The 22,888-nt window shown below is 40.2% G+C and overlaps 1 protein-coding gene across 1 annotated transcript in view; it reads right to left on the bottom strand.

Moving 5' to 3' along the window:
* osbpl6 (oxysterol binding protein-like 6) overlaps positions 1–19,922 on the bottom strand; it is a 59,651-nt gene extending 39,729 nt beyond the window's left edge. The window contains exons 1-2 of the mRNA XM_064329810.1: positions 19,672–19,922; positions 590–816 (exon numbers count right to left, since the gene is read on the bottom strand). Coding sequence (XP_064185880.1) covers positions 590–730 — 141 coding nt within the window. The 5' untranslated portion in view covers positions 731–816; positions 19,672–19,922. The remainder of the gene's footprint in view (positions 1–589; positions 817–19,671) is intronic.
* Positions 19,923–22,888: the final 2,966 nt, after the last annotated feature.

Raw genomic sequence — 22,888 nt, 5'->3', positions numbered from 1 at the left:
GTCATGGACAACTATTCAGCTATTTCTAGCCAAGAACACAGTTTGGTTCACACAGTGAACACTATTCTGACCTAACCTCTACTAAGCCAAATAGGCAGAAAAACAAGCTACAATATTAGGACAAATACAAATTACCAAAAAGTTGCCCAAGGAGGAGTTACAAAGTACTAATTAACAGGGTCCCCAAACTTTTGCACCAGGCCTTTTTTATTATTTCGAAACTGTAAAAAATTAAAACAAGACGTAATCTTGCTTTAAAAGAAAGAAGAAATGTGTCACGTTTAACTTTGTACCATTTAGAGATTAGATAAGCTTCTCTTCACTTAGATATTAATTGTAAAAGGCATTTTGACCAGGGGTGCCCAAATTTTTGCACCCCACTGTACCATGTCTTTAAGACCAGAAGCATAACTACACTGAGCATGTGCAGCCCTTAAGGCACAGAACAGGTCTCTCCTTTCAGACGCTGTGCCACCGGTGCTCATGCTCTCTGTGAAGGAGTACCTGACCCGGCCAGTGGAAACAGTGAGCTGCTTCACAGCCAGGCGGCGGGCGGGGCCGGGAAACCGAGCTCCTGGGCTCCCCTCACCTGTCGGCTGTCCCGCTGAGAGGAGGAGGAGGAGGACGCGCTCTTGTGCGTGGCCGTGGAGGCCTTGTGGAGGGGGGTGGAGCTCCTCTCCTCGGCGCCCATGGCCCGGCCCTGGGGGCCCCGCTGGTGGTGGTGCAACATGGCTGCTGGCTCCTCCCTCGATGGCTCCGTGCCTCTCAGTTAAAGGGCATTATCGGACGCACCCTCCTCTCTCTCGCTCTTCTCACCTGCAACACAGGGGGACAGGAAGTGACATCAGCCATCACTGCCTTCGCACTGTCAGAACTGCCCGTTAGCCAGCCTGGGGTCACACAGGACGGACAGGGTGTTTATCAGGGAGCAGAACTAAGGGTTACACATGGGCCGGTATTAATGACAGAATCAGCTGAAACAGAATCTAACGGCGGTTGGGCTATTGTTTCCATCCTGGCTAAAGGAGATCTATTTGGAGCACTTCCAAATGACACACTGCTAAAAGATTCAACAGCCTGAATGTGGTGTACATGCCAGCAGCCATTCATTTCAAGAGGTATTTTTAGAACCAGCGTTTGAGCCCCCGTTTTTCTTTTTCCTTACTACAATGTGTTGGTGAATGGGCCTAAGTGCTGTTAACTCACACCGCACCTCTCCCTCTGCCCGGCCATCTTGCTGATTATATGCGATTTGCTGACGCATGACCAACCGCATTTAGTCACCGCGCTCTTATCCCAAAGACGGGAAGCAGGGGTCCCAATTAACATTTCTCAAAGGCACAGCTTACACATATACATTCAAGCAAACATTTCCCATGCTTTTTATAGACTGCAGCACACCCATGAAGACCACACGAGCGCTGGAAATCATTCACCATCATCTAATCATCGTATATGGACACCAACCTAGACTGGAGTTTTTTTTAAAAAGTAAAAAATCGATACCAGCAAAAGGGCAGAAATGAGCTAAATTGGCTTGTAGAGTCTACAATTGCCTCCGTGTTCAGGGAAATACAGAGCAAAACACACCGCTCTACGAACCTCACTGCTCCTCCATGAATATTGACTATCGCATATGAAAAGTGCTATTTATCAAGCCTTGCACTCAGCACTTGTTCATGATAGAATTCACAGCTGTAATCAGCTCAGGCTAACAGGCTAAGGCTACTGAATGGAAAAACTCAATATCATTTTAATGGATCGTCAAATCTGTATAGAGACAGACCAGTGTTGCTGCTGAAATATGGCTGATGCTTAGGCAAAACCTTCACTTAGGTCAGCTATTCTATGTGCATCCGCACGACTCCTCTGTGTAAACAAAAATTGGTTTGTGTCTCTACTCAGAAACCAGAGGGGCTCAGATGTTTCTATAACTGAGGTGATTTATTTATATGCTCTTGGAAACGGAACCCAACAGTAAAATCTGAATTTCCCCCACATTCAGATCCCTGTCATCAGCTTTTACTGAAGTGAGACTAATTGAATTGTCAGACCGTGTTAGAGGCCTGTTTAAAAAAAAAAAAAAGCATCACCTCCATTTGAGAGGTAGAAATGACTCCACCTGATCAGCAGACCCTGCTCCTACAGGGCCAGTTCTGTGCTGTATCTCCTGTAAACCATGAATAGAGAACATATCTATAGCTGGTCTTTGAGGACAAACGTTTTACACAGGACAAAAGTTATGGTTTCTTTACGCAAGAGAAACAATGCGTGTCCTTTCATGCAACCCTAACAACCTATACACCGTTAAAAATATAATTTCAGTAGCTAAAATTCTGCTTCTCAGGCCTCACTATAATAGCTTGCCATTGGCTGGTTGTGTACTGGGGTAATGCTGAAGTAATGCTGTCCATGTTGAGTCATTGCTTGTTCAACGGACAATGGACGTTCTATCAAAGTTTTTGGGACCAAGATTTTGTTCGCTGGACCTTGCCCTGATAAGGAAATGCATGACGTGTCATCTGAGAATTTCCAAACCGCATACAAGGTGATGACTCCAAGCCACCCCACACGTTACTAAATAAGGAACTGTTTACGCTAAAGCATTGTTATTGCAAAATCGTTTATAGAGGAAGAAGCGTGAGTTTTAAAACGGAATATTATGTGACCAGATTGATAGAAAATTTCACTGTAAAAAAGCGAAATGATTGCAAATAAACCCACTCCAGCCAGTGCAACCTAAGGGGTAATAGACATTTTGTGAGTAATCTCAAAATTTTAATTACCGATTCCCGTACGCTCCAGTAGGTTTCTTGCCTCTTGTTCATTGCACAAGCAGGCAGGCCATTTCTCACATTTATGTGCACGTAATAAGCTGCCATATGCATGTAAGGCCAAGGATAGTGCCCTCCTAAGGGACTAGAAAATCATACTGGATTGTGTTCCTAATTCTTATTTATCACTTCTTTTTCAGTAATGAAGGTCTTCCTTCCAATCATCCCCTTCCTGCACACACTTAAGAAAGCCCTGACGCACAGCACTCAGACACATTCGTTATTCATCCACCATTATCACACCAGCATACAAAAAGTCCCTCCGCTCTTAACAATACAGGTGGGACGATCACAAATTGCCCATACGTACGCTTCCATGTCCCTTAAGTGAGCTTGTGTGTACATGGCAAGAGGGCTTTGGTAAGATTTGCATGCTTGTCAGCTCTTCACAGGAAGAAACTTTGATGGTAAACTGAAGAGAAGTCTGTTGGGGCCTTGTTTATGCAGCCAAAAGGTGTGGCTGTGGTTGGTCCAGCTAACCAGCCCATAAAAACACAGCTCAAAATCAGAAAATACAGTGCAGACAGCGTCACCTGCAAATAAAACTAAATAACACATGAAACTGCATAATAATACTACAAAAACGCATACTGACTGCCATAATCTTTCCATATATTCAAATCATGGAAAAATACTTAATATATTCGATAATCCTAATTCCAATTCATTAATTTCTTTCAGTAACCAATTCATACTGTGTAAGAAACAAAAAAAATGAATAGCATCACCTCAAGATAAACAGAAGGCGCTTAGCAGATAACTGGTATTTGAACCCAAGATAACATGAAAGAAATTTATTCTACATTTTTGTAATGAACTGAAAATCTGCAGACCCTCTCAGGAACAGTACAACTTAACTACTGCTAAACATCCATCCAGTATCAACACCCGCTTATCCTGGTCGGGTCAGGGTCGCAGGGGGTTGCTGGAGCCTATCCCAGCGTGCATTGGGCGCGAGGCAGGATCACACCCTGGACAGGCCGCCAGTCTATCGCTGGGCACACACACCACTCGCTCACACACTCATACCGTAGAGTCTCCTACCTGCAGGCAGATAATACAGCCACTGTTTCCAGAGCCACTCTTCAAAAGCAATGTTCTCAAAAAACATTTTTTTACATTAAATTGGAAAATGATTCTGCATTCTGGAATACCTAGCTAATACACCACTAAAGACATCAACAGGGAAGGGAAACAATCAGTCTTATTCTGAGAACTCAGAGTTCCGAGAAGCTAACATAAAATAGAAACCCTACCAACTGTGACCATGAGCACACTGTGTGTCATTCATATGGGAAGCACTAAAATATAAGATGACGCAACTCATAATGAGTTTCCTCTTAATTTAATACTCGGCTTCTTGTATCGAGTGTGACTGTACAGTATCCATTACCAACATTGTATTTAAATCCATTCACTTCCCATCACCACACCGGCCTCATCAGTTATACAACTTTAAAGATAACATATAATGTAACATTGTCTTTGATAATGAAATTTCTTGAATGAAATGCCTTACTAGAGTGCAAATTCATATAAGGTAAATGACATTGAAATGATCATTTTGACCCATTATTGCATAATCACATGAAACACCATACAGTTCAGGAAATACATCTGAATTATCATTTGAATAAAGCTAAACATAAAGCATGCAAATCTATTTTTAAATGAAATGTCAATACTAGTATATGAAATAGCAAATGCAAATGACATTACTGAATCTGAATTTTCATTTTGAGGCTAAATTTACATATATGAGTGGGGAATTGAATTCAAATATAGGATTAAACTGCCATTTTACATATCACATTTTCACTTGAATTTTGTCAGTGATACTCTTCCATACAAGGGTGCCTAGATAGTTGGACACACAAGCAACTAAATGCAGCACTCCCAACACTGGTTAACCTCCTTTACCACACTACAGACAATGTAATCATTCTCTTTATATTTTCTCAAAAGCTAATCAAAGCTGATGTTGTCTTTTTTAGTATGTCTTAAATTATGTAAACAGGAATCTGTTGTTGCACCTGTAAAGCATAAAAATTTACCAAGCATGTTATTTTTTGCTTGCCCTACATGATAAAACCCATTCTTTCAACCTTGACTGTCTTCCAATTTTAAAACACTTACCAACAGGAGCTTTGAGTTATGGATCAATTAGTCATCAGGATTATTGTGAAAACCTTTTTACTGTGTAGATCTGCTGCTGTGCTGTGGGACACAGGTCCACATCAGAAAAGTGCTACTGCACTTGCATCAGGTGGACACTTCACTACCCTCCCGTTAAATGTAAGACTGAACTATTAAGTAGTTTAGGGCTCATTAGCTGTCCATTCCATCGCCATGGCATCTCAGTAGAACATTAGTGTTTATTCCCCTTTTATTACTGATGAGCTGCACAGCTGGGTGTGTTGCTGGGTAACGGTCTGAAATATCAGGGTGGTGGCAGAGGAGCTGTGGTGTAATGGGAAGGCACACTGCGCTGTACATACTGATACTGCGGGGCTTCCTCTGACAGGAAAGGTGGCATACAGAAGATACAGGACTGCTGCAGAGTTGTGGTGGGAAGGAACGGAGGCATGCGGTATAACTGTGCATATGACCGTTTTAAGCCTTCATTTAAAGAAGGGGGTGGCAGGCCACACTCCACAGCTGAGGAAGTGTTTCCCAAATTACAACAGTCTGCCCACTGAAAAGCAGAGTGCGAGAGCGCTGTCCTCAACATGGCAGGCTACTTCTGCAAACACGGCAAGTGTGTGGCCAATGGAATTAGACTAACTCAGCTTCTAAAAATGCCACACCTGTCCTGCTCCGCAGAGCTGAAGCAGGGTCATCGCCTTGGATAGGCCGCTAGGTGTTATGGAGCTGGTCAAGGTGGACTGCTGGATCGCGCGAGTCAAGTCTTGTTTGTAATGAAACATGACTGGCTGAGAAATAATGGCACTTTTTGTAACAAAAAAAAAAGGACATATTAAAAAGATGCAACTATACGAGTAATATACAAAATTTGTGTTAAAGTTCAACCAAGGAGCTCAGCCTGTGGAAACTGAACAATGGCTACCTGTTACCTCTTCTCTCAGATCAGGCTGACTAACTCTTATTGGAAAAAGTGAATGTACACTCTAGCCTGGGGAAATAAGAAATGTATCTACACTCTCATAAGCAAATAAGGCACACACAGAACACCGATGCTGATGACAACTGACACCACTGCTTGTAGATGCTAAAGACAGGAGCTCAAATCATCCATTCCTACCACTGCACATAAAATGGCACTAAAGCTTGGAATGAAGAATTCAGCATTCTACACATAACTACCTAAGTGAACAAGAGACTCATTCAAAAATGTAAAAAAAACAAAAAAAAAAGTAATTTAACCATATATAGAACCTTGTTGCACCTGGTAGTGGAAGAAGCTGTTGAAACGAGGTTGTGACATGAACGCTTCTACTGTGACCCCAGGGGCAGAGCAGGCCACTCAAAGGCAGCGCTAAGCAAGTGGGGATATTCAGCCAGCCCAACAGCATGCGCCTGTGGAACTGAGCCACAGACCAAGTAGCCCCTTTGGAATGTGCCCTTCTGGAGGAACACTGCACAGCTGCTGACCTCACAGAACATAGCAGCAGGGCGCAACACTGCTTCCAGCTCCGGCTGGACCTAGTGTAATCCACCTGTGCGTGGACTCGATAGGAAGAAGACAATATACAAAACCACTGTACATAATTATACAATTTATGATACATTATCATCAAAAATACAACAAGGCTGCATTATATGTGGAGGTAGTCCAGCTTAAAACAAAGATGAAGAACGTCCTCCAAATCGGCAAGCCTCTTTTTGACTTGCACATGACAGACTTAAATAACTTGACTTCATCTGCAGCAAGCTGGCATTTGTTCACTTGATTGCCTCAACGAGAGCAGCATCATCTTTGTGTGGTTCACATGAAATAGAATGAATTAAAAATGATGATTGAGTTACATTAAATAATTGTGATTATATGAAATGGGCTGGCAATGAAGCCTCGTCTGTTATAATTAAAATTGCCATGTGCACTGCTCAAGGTTAAAGGCAATGCCAACATATTAAATAAAATTAAATATGAAAGCATAAGCTGTGATGGAGTATTAAATGTGGCATACTTTTTAAACACACAAAAGACTCAAAGTGGTTCAGGGATTTAAAGCGTTGACCATATGTTGAAGCTGTCAAGCCTTGACCAATGGCACATTTTTAATAGCCGTTAGTCAAGGCTATTAGCAATTAGCTTATTATTTAGATGCAAGCTGAAATGACAATGTGGCTTCGCACCATTGGTTTTGTAGTATGTCAGTATGTTGTAGCTGGTGCCTTACATTTCTGGGAAGCCATTTAAATGTTTTTTCAGACCTGTGCTCAGAGCGAGAATTCACAGTACTGTGAACAGTCAATGAAAACCACATTCTAGCAGCTATTTTTCCTGTAGTACAACTAGTATACAAAAGTAACAAACAGCCAAGAAGAAAGACAATGGCAACAAGATGCTGTACTGAGGCGAAAATGAACACTGACTGGATAGAAGTTCCACATGAGGTGTTCATTGAGCTGTAGCAAGAGTATGTGTTTATTACGTAAACTGCTGTCAAAACAAAATCGTCAGTATGGTAAATGAAAGGATTTGGTAGGCTCAATTACCTAATGAGCTGAACACACCAATGGCAGTTCACTCAGTGTTAGAGAATGTTAGCTTAAGTAAAATGTTACATATAGGGACACAAGAACAGTCTTTAACTATCATTCATGCGATGTGCATTTCCCAGGGTAAGATAACACAAGATCTAGAGATAAGCAGTTACAATGTCATAAGCACCATCATCAAGACTCAGCCTCAAGACCTACAAGACAAAGAAAAAGAACACGGAGACATCGTCTGAAAAATGAATTTTTAGACGTTTGCAGCTTCCAAACTGATTGGGGAAGCTCATCCCACCATTGATAAATAAGAGAAAGGTCCAAGGTTCTTTAATCCATTTCCAGCTCAAGAGTCTCCATATACAAAACCAACCATACTGTAATTAAACCCTCAGCTCCTTCATGAGGCTCAGGTTATGTAGAGGTTATTCCCGACAAGGCATAAACCTTTTACAGGAGCCACACCAAAGCCGTCAACATTAAATTGTTCTATTAAACCATTAGGTTATAAACTTTATATACCTAACTTTAGGTCCCATAGGTCTACTACCAAGGACAAAATAAACCCAGTGAAAACAAGCCATTGATTTTACGGCATAATTTGCACCCATAAAGGTTCTGGTGATGCCAGTTTACACAAATATCTAGGTAGTCTATTGTGTTGTGTGGGTAACAAAGTGAATTGTTATGCAAAGACTGGACCAAGAGCACTGGCTGTTCCTCAAACTCTCAGTCATCGATTTACTGTAAGAAGAAAAAACCTCTCTCAACCAGTGGTGAATCATCAGCTCTCCACACCTCAAAGGTTAATGAAAGAATAATGTCTGCTGAATGGAGATTTGTCTCAAAACAAACTTGAATAGAATAATACTGCCATCATGAACAGCAATTTCAGCACTGGTTCAGAGTGCCATGTAACTAAAGTGGGAAGAAGACCCAGTGGACAGTTAGAGAGGGTGGGCTTTTTCTGAAGGACAGGAAACCGAGACGTGAACTTCTATTAGCAGGCTACAATAGAAGATGTGAACACTGTGTAAGCAGGAAATTGCTGAAATGAAAGGTATTCTCTAAAATGGCTTGCCCGCAATTTTCTGGGCACTTCACTGAATTTTTACCAGATAAAAATTATGAATACAACTATGGACAGTGGTTGCATGCAATGAAGTACATGTTACATTTTTAATTAATTTTTCACAGCCTGCTTAATAATATTGCTTGCAAAAACAACTAACAATTTATTTTTTTGAGTGTAGATACAAAATAGTGAAAAGTTATATTCAGTTTGCTATATATTTATGCTAGTTTTTTAGCAAACTATGGGCTTGTAATGTCTGGTCCACGTAATTGATGGGAGAAATTTACCGGTAGTTTGTAACAAATTTGAACATTACTAAAGCATGAATGCAAATTACCTATTCTAAACAAGAATCAAACAAAATAAATCCTGAATGCATAGAGAATCCATGACAAGCTCTAAGAAGAAAAACCTAAAACCGTAAAACACCTGTGCAAAAAAATGTTAGGTATGGGGATGAGAGTGAACCAGGATGTAGTTTTGAGGGGTGGGTCCTTAGTTAGTGTTGTACGATGGACAATGATTCCGCTGTCCTGATTACCATGGGATGTTTGTTTCATCACTGAGGGCCAGTACTAACAGGCATCATGATTGGTAGAGACTACGTAGGGAGGGGATAGCCAGTCACCCCGGGATTGCAGAGCAGAAAGATCAGTGGTGTACAGTTTGGAGATTGACTGGCAGCATGGAGGAGCAGTTCAATTAGCTGCCCCGTTGCGTTAGCAACAAGGTTTGAGATTTGATATGACTAGTAACAGGCAGCCAATGAAGTGAGAGGATACTCACACTGCAGTATCATCTTCCTTATTATCAAATGGATCAGTCTCAAATATGTATACAAATCCTCACAGCATTCTTCAGCACAGACTTAAGCCAAGAAAACCTACTAACCTACTAGTCCCTCATTTAAACTAAGAGGCATATTTATAACACAAATTGACAAAGCACAAGTCTTAAATTTAGGTTAACGGCATAGGCCATTACTTCAGCATGGAGCCATGATTACTACTCAGAGGTGTTCAAGGACTCCAATTTCCATGCTAGCTTGCTCAGAAGTTCTGCCAATGCAGTGCACAAAGTATATATATGATATAAGCTTGGTCTTGGAGTACCTTTTTACGGTCTATCGTCCATTGAAGCACAGGTGATACTGATCAATTTCATTTCATAGGCTACCACCTTATTGAACAGTACTTGTATAATTAACTTGAAGCCCACATTTGTCAATGACACAGTTTGTTCATTCTCTGCTAATAATGCAAGACTGGCCAAACTTCTGATTTGGGGAGTCCACTCCCCCTCTAGGTAAGTAACACCAGAATGTCCAAAGCATCTAGGCCTATGTATCAAAATAAATGTTTGCCTAATCTAATCTGTTAAGACTATGCTAACCTTTCTGAATGTGCGTGTATTCCTTTTCCTCAAACTGCAAAACAGCTCTCAAAAATACTGTTCCAAAACTATTTTTTCCTTCAAGAAATTACAAAACCTGATGTTCTCCTCAGTGACCTACTACAATAAGTGGATAACTGTGTTGTTAGAAGCTCTTTAAAGTCTTAAATCGTAAAAACCATTCATGAATGACAGGATGCATACAGTACTTAAAACTTCAGAGAAAACCACCAGCTATTCTCTGAATCTCCCGGAGTTCAGGGCTACTTTCAGACACAAAGCTTTTAAGAATAAGGGGCCAGACATCCACATCAAGTACTATGTCCTGAAATAAATCCTCTTCATAATGAACAACATTGGACATTACTGTATAACAAGCTGACAGCATGACTCGTAATACAGTACAGTGCAATAGCTATATACTGCAAACTCATGACATAAGCACAATTCAGGGGATAACAGCTCTGATGCACTACTGCCGACGTGGTGTGCGCCCAAACCAGGGGTGCACAACTCCGGTCCTGGAGGGCCGATCTGCATGCTGGATTTTGTTCCAACTGATTACCATTTCTTACAGCTCTATAAACTATGCTGCTTCACTGCTGTGCTTGAGCACAGTGAAATCTCTAGGATACACTTGCAGTCTGTGACTCTAGCTGTTGCTTATACACATGTCAGATCAAGATATGACTGGGCCAATTCAAAAAATGTTAGGAAATGTTGGCACAAAATCCTGAAATGGATTTGCCCTTGTTGTGCAGCCCTGGCCCAAACAGATCCCATAGGACAAGGACAGAGGGGCAGAACCCAGGAGTGCCAGCAGATCAGACCTAGCAAATGGCAAGACCACCCAAACCAGGCCCCAGGACCAGGCCCTCAAACCCAGGCTCCCAAGCCCAAAGGTGTCTTTTGAAGAAACAAATACATTTGTGCTTTATAGCCATTTGAGTAGCGGGGTACTTTACAAAACCACTTTAAGTACAGCACATTATAGGCCTAGGCGCTTCTCAAAAATCAAAGTATGGCCCACGTGCACTTGACAAACACACAGAGCAGTGCACACAAAGGCTTCTCAAGGGCTTCACCTCTCAAACAAATACACATGAAATCTCTCAATATGAAGGACATCAGAATATGCTCATTTCATAGTCACACCGTGTCCAAAGCTAAATATACACCGACACAGCCCTTCACACTCAGAATAATGTTCTGCACACAAATTTAAAATAAAGACCTTGTATCAGCCAGCCCAGGGATAAGCATCAGGGCAGAGACACCTTCTCCTTTCTGGTTTTTTCTGTTATATTATTTCAGGTTTGGTGTACGTTTTCAACTGGTCCAGACAATCTTTGTGTGCCCTGAAGATTTTCTAGAGGTTTCTGACAATATGCCAACTTTACAATAGCACATATAGGGGCATTCTGGGGTTTGTGGTCTAAAGCAAGTCAATTCAAGTAATTCCAAAGCAGCTTTTACAGCAACATTATGTACCCAGAGGACGTACATATGCACATAATATTTTTTATAGCATCATTAACAATTATAAACACAAATACCAGTTTTTGTGTTGTGGCGGTACATGTCCTCGAGGGCAGCAGGCTAATGCTACATTTGTCATAGGAAATAGCTCCAACTGAACATAACATTTAATGTTACATTTTTTAAAGAATAATAAATACATACAACTTCAGGAGGGCTAACACCCCCTACAAGCTGTAAAGAAGAGATTCCCAACATGCTTCAAGCCAGCTAAATAAAAGGACTGGACAGATGCTCAACAGCCAGGATGGTCAAACTGGAGTAAAAACTCCTAACCCAGACATTTCACAAGGACTGGTCCAAAATAAGGAACACTGGAGCACACACTGCTCAGGGCAAACGACACTGTTCTAATGATAAACAGGGTGGGACTGACGATTCAACGTCTACAAGTCAAAAAACACACGAGTGCAAGGGCCGTACCGGGGGGGGAAATAAACACCCTCCCATCAATTATACAATGTAAGGTGCGCATGTGTGGAAACTAAAATACGTTGCACAAATGACCACATCCATAGAATAAATCTAGTAACATATTACAATAACCATTGATACAATTAAAAAGGGGGTAAAGAAGAAAACCAACAAATGAAATAGAACCTAAAATATCCTTTATCACACACAGAAAAACTGGGCCAATGAAAAACATATAATAAAACTGAAATGCTGTCCAAAACTGTAGAAAGTTATTTAACCTTTTTTTAGCAGGCTGATGTTATTTTGCTAGCTAACCAGTGATACATCCAGGATAGGAACTGATTTGTGATACCCCTCAACTTAATTTCTCATTTCACACATATCAGACACTTGTGAAACTAATATCTCAGGGAGTGATACACCAGCTAAAGCTACCCCAGAATACTTCTTAAGAAATCTTCTCACCTGTTGTTAATAATGTTCTCTCTGTCAATGTCATGAGAAAACACACGCTCAAGATAGCATTTACATTGAAAAGCTCGAGAACGCGACAATAAATAGGTTCTGTATGTCAATTTCATCAAACAGGGCTCTACAGTGCTCCCATTTTAGGAGCAATTGCTCTTGAAAATGTGTGCTAACTGGAAAAATAATTTAGGAGCACATCAACTAATTGTGACGCATTAGTGTGCTCCTAAATTTTTCAACTATGGAAAAAATGTGTTCCTTGGAAAATATGTTAACATAGAGCCGTCAGCTGAGAGCCCCAGGACAAAACACACATGCAATAGGTCAGGCGCACAGTAAACAGACACACTTCTGATTCTCGCAGCGGCATGGCACCGCTATTGTTTAATGGCACTGGCAAACATGGCAAACTTGACAAACATACAAAACGCCTTTAAACATCGTGAGTCAGCAGAGTGCAGCTTTGTGTGGCCTTTAGACATGCAGGCACCGGATCCAGCTCAATCAGGTTAACCAATACCAACAGTTCCCCGCAGTACAGCCTATACTTACCAGACTAATGTACGTCTCATGTTAATACACATGCAATACCCCGTGACTCAGCAGAAAGCAATTGTGTGGGGCCTTTAAAGATGCAGGTGCTAGCCACCCCCTCCGTTGCTCCCTGCAGGCACTTCTTTCTTGTCGAACCATGTGTACAGAAGAGAGGAAATGAAGGTAGAGGATACTCTGTCCCAAGTCTATTTTGTTCTTACTGGTACAAAAACTGTGTATTCCAGTAGTGTCTGAAGCACAGTTAATTTCAATCTTCTTTTTTTGGCTGGACCACAACAGCAGGGCTAGCCCTACAAACGCGAATGTCTGCGACTGAGTGAACGAGTAACTGAGTGACTGAGTTATGAAGTTACACCATTGGTCAGCCAGATCACGTGTGTTAGGTCCAGCCATATACTAGGTTTTAACGTGGTCTTGTTGTTTTCAATGCTTCTAAAACTGGAACGAGGCATCTTTAGCTTCACCTGAAATTTGCATTCAAAGATTGCGTTTTTCTAAGTAACCAAATCAAGAGTAGCTACATTTACATATCTTCCATTAATATAGAGCCCTCCACAAGCCTCTTGTCACTTGCGTACAAAAATGAATTAAATCGGCACTGGAGCCAGACTCCAGAATAAAGTGTTTCGTTTCAGGCACACTGCCGTTTCTGGGACTGCCCTGTTCTGTAGGTGTTTTCTCACTGGTTGTGTCTAGTGTGTCCAGGTTTGCTCCTTTTCAGAGACGACACCAAATCTCTGGGAGTTACAGGTAAAAATTACAGGTAATTACAGAGTCCATAACAGGTAATTCTTCTCAGAAATTGATTCTGAATGACTGGGATTTTAAATAGCATTATACTGTCAACCTTGTGCTCCCCTATAAAGAGGTTTCATGTTCATATAGAATCATCAAATAAAAATAAACTCAGACAAAAAGTATCATTTAGTAAATTTTTATTTCATTGAGGACTCGAGTTTAAATTTCACCACTGATATCTAAATCTTGCATCCAAAAGTGCTCAGAAACTTATTCCTCCATTAGAATGAGTCAGCATTTTAGCACAGCCACCAAGCATACTGTACTTTCGACATCATACCAAAATCTCACCCCTATCCAATCCCACAGCTGCCAATAAATCCCAAGACCTGGCCCAAATCATTTCTCTCAAATATCAAGAAGGCCCATGCACATGCACGCATCTGCAGTAACATATACAATGTTAAACAGTAAGATCTCTGAGGAAAAACAGATGTCTCCTGTGTCTGAAATAGTGATATCTCTGAAGTTCTCACCTATAATTGTGTTTTCAAACACAGCTGGCCTACTTAGTAGTCTACCTCTGCCCACCAGCTCTGTTATCCCAGTTTACCCATAAAGCACTGAGGCACAGAATACAGCAGTGGCAGCCATTTAATTGTGAGCTAAAGCATGTGAGAAAACCTGATATTTCAAATGCGTTCTGTACATGCAGGTCTCTGGAGAAAGTAATCCGCCTCTCCGCAACAGAACCCTTGAGAAATCTAAATGAGCGAAATCACAATCTGCACTTCAGATAAGGTGTGCTCCTGCACTGAAGTAGACACTGACTGAAAGGGCTTCTCCAAAAGGTTTTAACAGTTTATCTGCAAGGGGGCATGCAGCCCTCTTAAGCCGGCCTTGTCCAAACATATCTACAGAAACGCCTCCACTGAAAATTGAGTTTAGCAAGATAAAAAGATTTTCTGAGATTGTTGTGACTACACCTCTAGTGGTAACCAGCGGATTACCAAAGAAAATATTTGACCAAAATGGAAAAGCCACACCATTATAAATTCAACAGCGTATAAGAAAATGCAAAAAAATGAAAAATATAAAAAGAGAGACATAAGCAATTCTTCCCAGTGAATCCGTGACTACTCTAGGATGGATCATTGCAACTAAACAGCCTGACACCAATTCTATCCCGTTTCTCCCTATGAGAAATAACCCTAATTATATCCACTTGTTCCAAAAAATCAAAGACTGCATTGACTTGGGATCCATCAATCTGTTTTAAACCACTGGCATGAAACAGATCCTGGGAAATCAGAGGTCAGCATTGTAGACCGAAAGTCACGGGTGCCCCATCTGTTGCGGTCCTTTCCAAAGCTCTGTCAGCGTTTCAAAGACGTAGTGGTTTAAAATCCAATTTGCACATGCAAGGAGCCAGGTTTTCTAATTAGTGCAGTAACAAGACACAGCCTTCAAAACAATGACCTCAGTGTACAACCAGGACTCCCCTCCTTCCTTTGTCAGAACTTTAGCAGAGCGCCCATGTTATTACACAACCTTCATAATAAAACAGCTTTACGCTGCCTGAGCTGCTGCAAAAATGAGCAGCTAGCTGGCTGCGGGCACTGAACACAAGAAGACAGTAGTCATGCTCACTCTCCACACCACATTTCCTACCTTTAGGCTAATAAACAATCCGCATTGCATAGTGCATACCTTCTGCAGGAATGCAGAAAGCCAGCTCGGGACATTAGGAACTGTCTGGCATAACTGGTCTGGTGACCCTCATTCCTCCATAAAGGTTCAACTGGCATGTTTCCACTAAACAGTCATGTTGTCAATTTCCAATAGCTTGCAGCTACAGGACCTGTTCAGACTCCATCTGTCAAAAACCCCACATATCAGACCGCTTTCCTTCACTTTGGCTTCCAAATACACTGTAAATCTCAGAGTAAGATGGTCGAAACTGTAAAAAAATGGCAGGTCTCTTAAAAGCCATACTTACTGATTATACGTTTCCCCAGAATTCATGTCACAGAAAAATGACACTACATCTGAAAACTTGCCCAAACATCTGTTACTGTTCCATTTCCACACAATTTAAATGATATAAAAGGGTCATACACTGGATCAGAGTTATTTTACATGCAGAACCCCATCTGATAGGTAGTGTATTAAACCATAAATAATTTGCAGACAGTACCATTTCTCTTTCCTTTTTTGGAAACTGACAGACATCACTTTTAAATCAGCCTCTAGGCTAATTCCACAGAGGGTTATGAGCAGCATAGCTTGAGCCAAACCCAGCAGGCCAATGCACAGAACAGAACCCTATCTTGGACAGGCCATTGGCCTGTCACAAAGCACCAATTCATCTCTTTGGACTATGAGGGAAAACCCAAGAAGTCGGAGAATACCCAAGCAGATACAATAATATGTGAAGCATACAGACATTGCTAGTTTGGACGCAGGGCTGTGGAGGTACCTACTCACAGCCCATACCCGAATAAGGTTTCCTTTTTCTCCTTACTTCACCATAAACATCTCTGAGATCTCTGTCTAGAGCACGATTCTCCTCCTCTCTGAGTAACAGTGAACTCATTTCACATTTTCCGACAATACATTGTACATTATTTTGCCATTTCTCCCTTATACATAAACTGAACTTCATGTCAAGTTGGACAAGTAGGCTAAATCAAATAAAAAGAACGGATCAAAACAAAAAAACTAGCTGGAAAAGCAAATTAACAGAAGCCAAGCAAGCAAATTGTGGCCTGAGATTAGTTTTTTTATTACAAGTTTTCTTAAAACTTAAAAACAAAAAGAAAAAATTACATGAGGCCAACAACAGATAAACTAACACTTTAACAGACTTCACTAGTTACAAACAGCTGTACTGTCCTCCCAGGACAATGTGCCTTGAATTCACAGTAACAAAGATTGAGCTGCAAATGGCAGGGTGAGTGTGTGTGTGTGTGTGTGTGTGTGTGTGTGAGAGAGTGGGGGGGGGGCTTATATGCAATTAGTGAAGCAGTTCAGGTGGAATCAACATAATATTCATTGCTGAACACTGCCAGTGTTGCATTAATGCTGATTACCATTCTGTTGCATAATTAAAATTGGGTCTAACAGCCAAGACTACAGTCTTCAGATCACATTACAAAGAAAAAGTACCACGCCTTTGTTTCCACCAACACACTATGAAATCTTTTGTTAGAGATATACAAGTAATACAGTAAAAATGTGAGACAAAACAAATTGAATTAAAAAATCAGAGATGGAAATGCCATCTTCAACATGTCTGACTGAAATGTGTTCAGCTAAAATTCTCCTTAAGTTTGATTTGATGTAGCCTACATTATGAATAGACTCATCAGACCCCGAAATTACCCTGATTCCTATCTGAACAGTACTGGTTTGGTACCAGGAACAGTCCTTAAAGTTTTGTTCAGCCACAGTTTTGTACATTTCTCAGAAACATAAAGAGCTCCTGAAAATCCACAAGGGGTGACTATGTGCAATTTCCCAAAAACTCCTTTCCTGGTGGGGCCAACGCGATAGACAATTTGCAACCTGCATTTCTGTGGAAACATTACCAAATTGATAAGAGGATGAAAAATACAGGAACACCACTACTTTGTTCAAGTAGTCCTTCAAGAGGACACATTTAAGTGGTAAAAAAGTAAATGAATATACACAGGACCGGACTTCCCCAGTCTAAGTGTGCCATTATGTTTAAATTACACTTCAGTTAGAAATGTATGAACCTTATCAATGCAAGTAGTAAGGTAAAATGAAATCCATCAGCCCTTTGGGCATTGGAGATTTACATACCTAACTAGACTATTGGTGTATGAATTTGCGTTTAATCTTTCTGCCAACAACACTTTACTCTATGCCAGCAATTGTGTCATGGAAATAACGTTTTCAATTGTCTGAAAGATTTGATACAGGGAGCGGGGAAAAGCCCATGTCTCAAAGAACCGGATAGAAATATAGCCTACATATAAACGTATGCTCTCCACAAAAATAAATATGACTTTGAGCATCACCTTCCACCTGGTCATTAGCATAGTATCCAAATTCAAAAGCAATAAACTTTCATTTGTCCCCAACGCCATAATGGATTCCTCAGTGATTTGACTTTTTCATTTGGAGATAATAGTTAAGCTATTCATTATTCCCACTGCCATTTTATTTGGATCATGTACTACACTTTACATAACTGGTTTAACATACCCTTTTTTGAGATTCCTTGGTGAACAGCATACAGGCGTTTCCATATTTTATACATTTCCATGCTGTGAATTTTAACTGGGTGCACTATGAATTTCACATTAAGGACAATAACCACTTGCTTATTTTGTTATTAATGCACATATAATAAAAAAAAACTGTCCAGTGAAAGGGTGATCATCAGTGACTGGAAATTAAGCTAAATAGGCTACGTGAGCTGCAGTGCCTTCAATGTAGAGATGAACCAATCTGCAATATATCCGGCAAATGTAGCAAACGAACTAGCAGCCTAAAGTCCTTTCTCCAGAGAAGCTTCCAGTTTTATTTAATCATATCCCTTCCTCGTGATGCGTGACAGAAACAAAACTGGGCCTACACTTTTCTCTCAATTTCATATCAGACACACTGTAATGCTGTCTAGGTCTATCTCCGACAGGACAACATTCTGCATTGCATATTTCTTCAAGTGGATACCAAATATTTCTTCAAGTGGATACCAACTCTACCCACCAATACATGGCATTTTCAGAAATTATTCAAACAGCGTTCAGCTCACGAACTTAATTTGAATATACACTGCGTGAAACACTACAGCTCAAAATGTATGCCATCCTGCAATGTCATTTTCTGACCTTGGATCGAAAACAGCAACTTACCTTTTAATAACTTCCTAGCTACTCCGCTCTACTAAGAACTAGGTGGCTAGCTTGCTAACGCCACCAAAGTGCTCAAGCCGATGAACGCCGCTTCACTGCTTGGCTGAAGCAATGCCTAATGACTAATAAATATCTCCAGTTCAGCCACTAAGCCAAGCGACCTAAACATTTTACTTTTGCGTGCTGCAGCACACACTCATGTAGCTAGCCCCAACGTAAGCCTTCATCCCCTCTCAGAAGTAAATTAATGTTGGCTAGCTGTATGACACATTGGTGGTAGCTCGAAAAAGCTATTTTCGTTGTAGGAATAGTCATGAAGGTGTATACATAGTTTAAGGTTGCACGTCCACACTTTACATCAGAAAAGCACACTATGCATTATCAAATGTCTCCATCATTATCAAGTCACAACTCAGTGACCAAATATGTCATGATGCACAATCGCCACCAAACTAGCTAGGTTGTTCCCTTTCCCCGAGGCACTGGAACCCACCCGGCTTAGACAGGTAGCTAACGTTGCCGCCATTTATCTAATTACGTTACGGTGGCTACTCAAATTCGTCCTATATAGCAATCAGAAATATACATGAATGTCTGTACGACTGAGTAGCAACATATTTTTCTTTACAATTCAAGATTCAATTCAATATAACCCTATTCAATTCCTACGAATGTCACCATTACCTGTCTCCATTTGACCAGCTCTTCCACTGTTCTGTGCCCAGCCACTTGCTAACTTAGGCTATATCATGGCCACCGAGAAAGCTACTTACAGTAGCTACTTAGCTACAGCTGACTTCCTCACTAAAAACGATGTATCGGAATTCCTTTCATCATCTAATTCTTAATTCATTTATTTTCCATTTTTATTTTTGCTGCACACGATAGTGACTCACTAGTGTCCGTTTAGTTCATGATTTACTATCCGGTAATACAGTATCGCAATCCTCACCTTTAGCTAGCTAGCACAATACTAACGCAAAGCTAACTGAATAAGTAGTTAGCTAGCATGCTAACTAGCAACCTGCTACGGTTTTGGAGTAAAGAATAGTTACCTAAGCAAGAACATCACTGTAGAATACCGGCTTACCAGGGATTTGCTGTGCTGGGCATTCCTTGGTGCAGGAAACAGATGCTCTACCTTTTGACAATAGCTAGACAGATATGACCGTTATTTTGGTCAGTTACTGTACGATGCTGAACAGCTTCCTTTCACGACCATTGCCGCTTTCAAATCATTATGTTGTCACAGAGACGCAAACCCCCAAAAGTGCTGTGTTTGCCTGTTTCTCGGATGCAGTTGGTCGGATGCTCCGCCGCGCTCCTCCCTGCAGCAAGACAAGTTTGGAACGAGCTAAGGCCCGGAGTGGATCCCACACAAGGCTTTCACGGGTTCGAAGGGAAAAGAGGCACGGGAGCATACTCGAAACAGAGGAATTAGTGATTCGAAAATGAGGTGAAATGAGCCAGCTACATTTCAAACTTTATTATTGGCGATTTACACTCATGAAGAGAATGACATGAAAATAACTAATGACGAATTACTGCACTAGGCCGTTTTTCGATAATCTGTATAATTAGTGAGTATGTGTATTTCCTGTTAAGTAGCCCAATAATAACATGACTGCATTAAATTGCAATTGCAAATTTCCAAGTTTTAAAAAAATACTATGACTTTTATTTAATTGTATAATCTTGTGGTATGCAGCGAATACAATGTTATACAATGTTCCTAACCATAACTGGACTGGATGATAAATCATCTTATATCCACCATGAAACACACAGAGCTCTGCTTAAATTAAGCTGTATCCTCAGTTTCAAAAGTACATATCAATAGTATGGGTTGAATATAATATTCATATACACTGACATTTTCACTTTAAGGCACTTCTCCAATGCAAAAGAAACTAAGATGGGACTTTAAAAAAAAATAAAAAGTCCTAGCAACTTAGTTCACCACTGGAAGGTCCAGGAAGACCTGGCCCTCATCCACCATTCAGTGGTTTTGAATGGGAAGGGTGGACATACTTGTTATACAGTAATGTGCAGGGATTTGGTAAATGTCAGTTTAAAAGGTCATTCAATTCAAAGTTTTATTTCATAACAGGAAACTACAGGGAAAAAAACTTCACAAACAGCAGTGTATGTGCATATTTATAAAGAGTTTGCCTGATATAGGCTACAACACACGTTCAGGTTTAATCCAATGTAGTGCAGGTGAGTCAAAAGTGGTGCAACATTAATATATATTTTATTCACCTTTACAGATACGTCATTTTGCATTACTGTTACAGTCCTCTATGAAATAAAGATAACAGCAAAACAATTGTTTAATCAGTTATATAAATCAAGTAAATTCCATGAGCACAAAATGCTCTGCCAATGATTGAGTGGACGAAAAACAACACAAAGTAGAAATCCTGTGTAAATTGCTATTCTTAATGCCAAAACTCAGTGATAGCTGCTGCATTTTGATGTCATTTCAGTTATACTACTGCAATAATTAGTCTGCCATCTAGTGGTTGGAATTTCATCTAGTCTTCAAACTATCTGATATCAGAGGGAGAGGTTAGTAATTCATGTGGTACTCTGACTTAAATGAACACATGTACTGTAGAGGCGGACCTCTTTCTCTCAGTCAAAAATTCACTGCCGCCACCCCTTTTTGACTCAAGATGTTTATATGGACTACGGTGCACATTTCTTTTACCTGATGTAAAAAATTCAAACTTTTCTGCTTTTTTCTGGATACATGTATAGATTGTGATTGAGGCACATTGTAAATTGTTATTTAGCTCATGCAATCATCATCTCTCATTGAACAAGATGAGCAGGTGCCTGGCTGTGATGAGCAGGTGCTTGGTGCAAATGCTTTTAAAATCTCTGCAGTCAAATGTGCATGTCATTCACGGCATATGAATGTGAATACCCACCCCCCCATTTGGTGGATGGTGGTGGGGAGTAGAGGGTTTGGGGAGGGGAAAGCCTGGTCCCTGCTGAACACCACCAGTGCAGCACTCATAGACCATTCCAGATCAACAATGTCATGGCATTCATTCCTGGAATACCAGCAAGGATATATACACATGGAAGTCTAAATTCAACTAGAATTTTACACCACAACAGCAGGAGTACTCTGACCTTCCTCAGCACATTTGAGAGCATACAGGTGATTGCACTTTAAAATAGCTGCTGGGTATTTTACCCATAATTTAGACCTTCATCACTATATGTGATGGCAAATGTGTACAGTTTGCTAAATCATTCAAACTTAATTTAAATAAAAGCAATACAAACAACATAGCTGTTACAACACACTGAATTATTTTATTTTTAAATGAAACATTATATAAGAAGCCACTGAAAGGAGAGCCAAGGCAAAAGTCTGATTTTAATGAAGTGATTCCTCTGAAAATTGCAGCTGAAAATTCCATAGCCAGTTGCTAGGTAACAGGAAACCATTCCAATTGTCCTTGGAGAAAAATGATCTTTATTTTTATCAGTAGTGACTTTCACTAGGATTGTGTTTATTAAATACTGAGGTTGACACATGGTTTATCATTTTAAGATTTTCTACAGGTATAAAATTTAAAACAAGGGTGATTTCATGACGGTGCCAAACCTTGTTTTTTGACAGCAAAAATATATTTCCATTCAAGATTAATTGATCTGGGTAATATTTTAAAAACTAAGCAGGATTCTAGTAGCGTTCTAGTATATTTGAATCCTTGTGTTCTGTTTACACATTTGCACCTGTGAAACTGTTATAAACTATATATATGGTTAATGGTTGCCCTTTTCCTCAGCTAGATCACATTTAACACAGAATTTATTATTTTGAACTGATAATCTGAATTATTTTTCACTTTTTATATTCAAAGAAACCATATATGCAAAAAGACATAAAGGAAATTCAGATGATGAACAACAAATAGAAACACAAAACAAGAACCAAATTTACACTTGTTTCATCACTGATTATGAAATGCATCTCTCTCAGAAATATCATTCTTCTTTTAATAAAAGTCTAAAACTAGACCCAATTTATTTATTTTTTATTTTTTTACCTAAACCAAACACAAGTGAAATAAAGTTGGAAAGTGTAGATCTGTGCAAGGTTTGAAGCCTGTTTTACATATATATGTTTTAACTAATACTTATGAAGAATGGATAATCAAGCAATACAAAACTTAGATAGATATTTCAGCTAGCTCCTTAGATGCATATTACAATTAGCAGGTTAGCATAGACCATTATCCAACTACTATTAATTCAGCTTTCTTTAACATAGATACAGGCTACTG

This window comes from Anguilla rostrata, chromosome 3, assembly GCF_018555375.3.
Source record: "Anguilla rostrata isolate EN2019 chromosome 3, ASM1855537v3, whole genome shotgun sequence".
Lineage (NCBI taxonomy): Eukaryota > Metazoa > Chordata > Actinopteri > Anguilliformes > Anguillidae > Anguilla > Anguilla rostrata.
The sequence above is the reverse complement of the archived record's forward strand: the minus strand, read 5'-3'. Positions and strand labels throughout refer to the sequence as shown.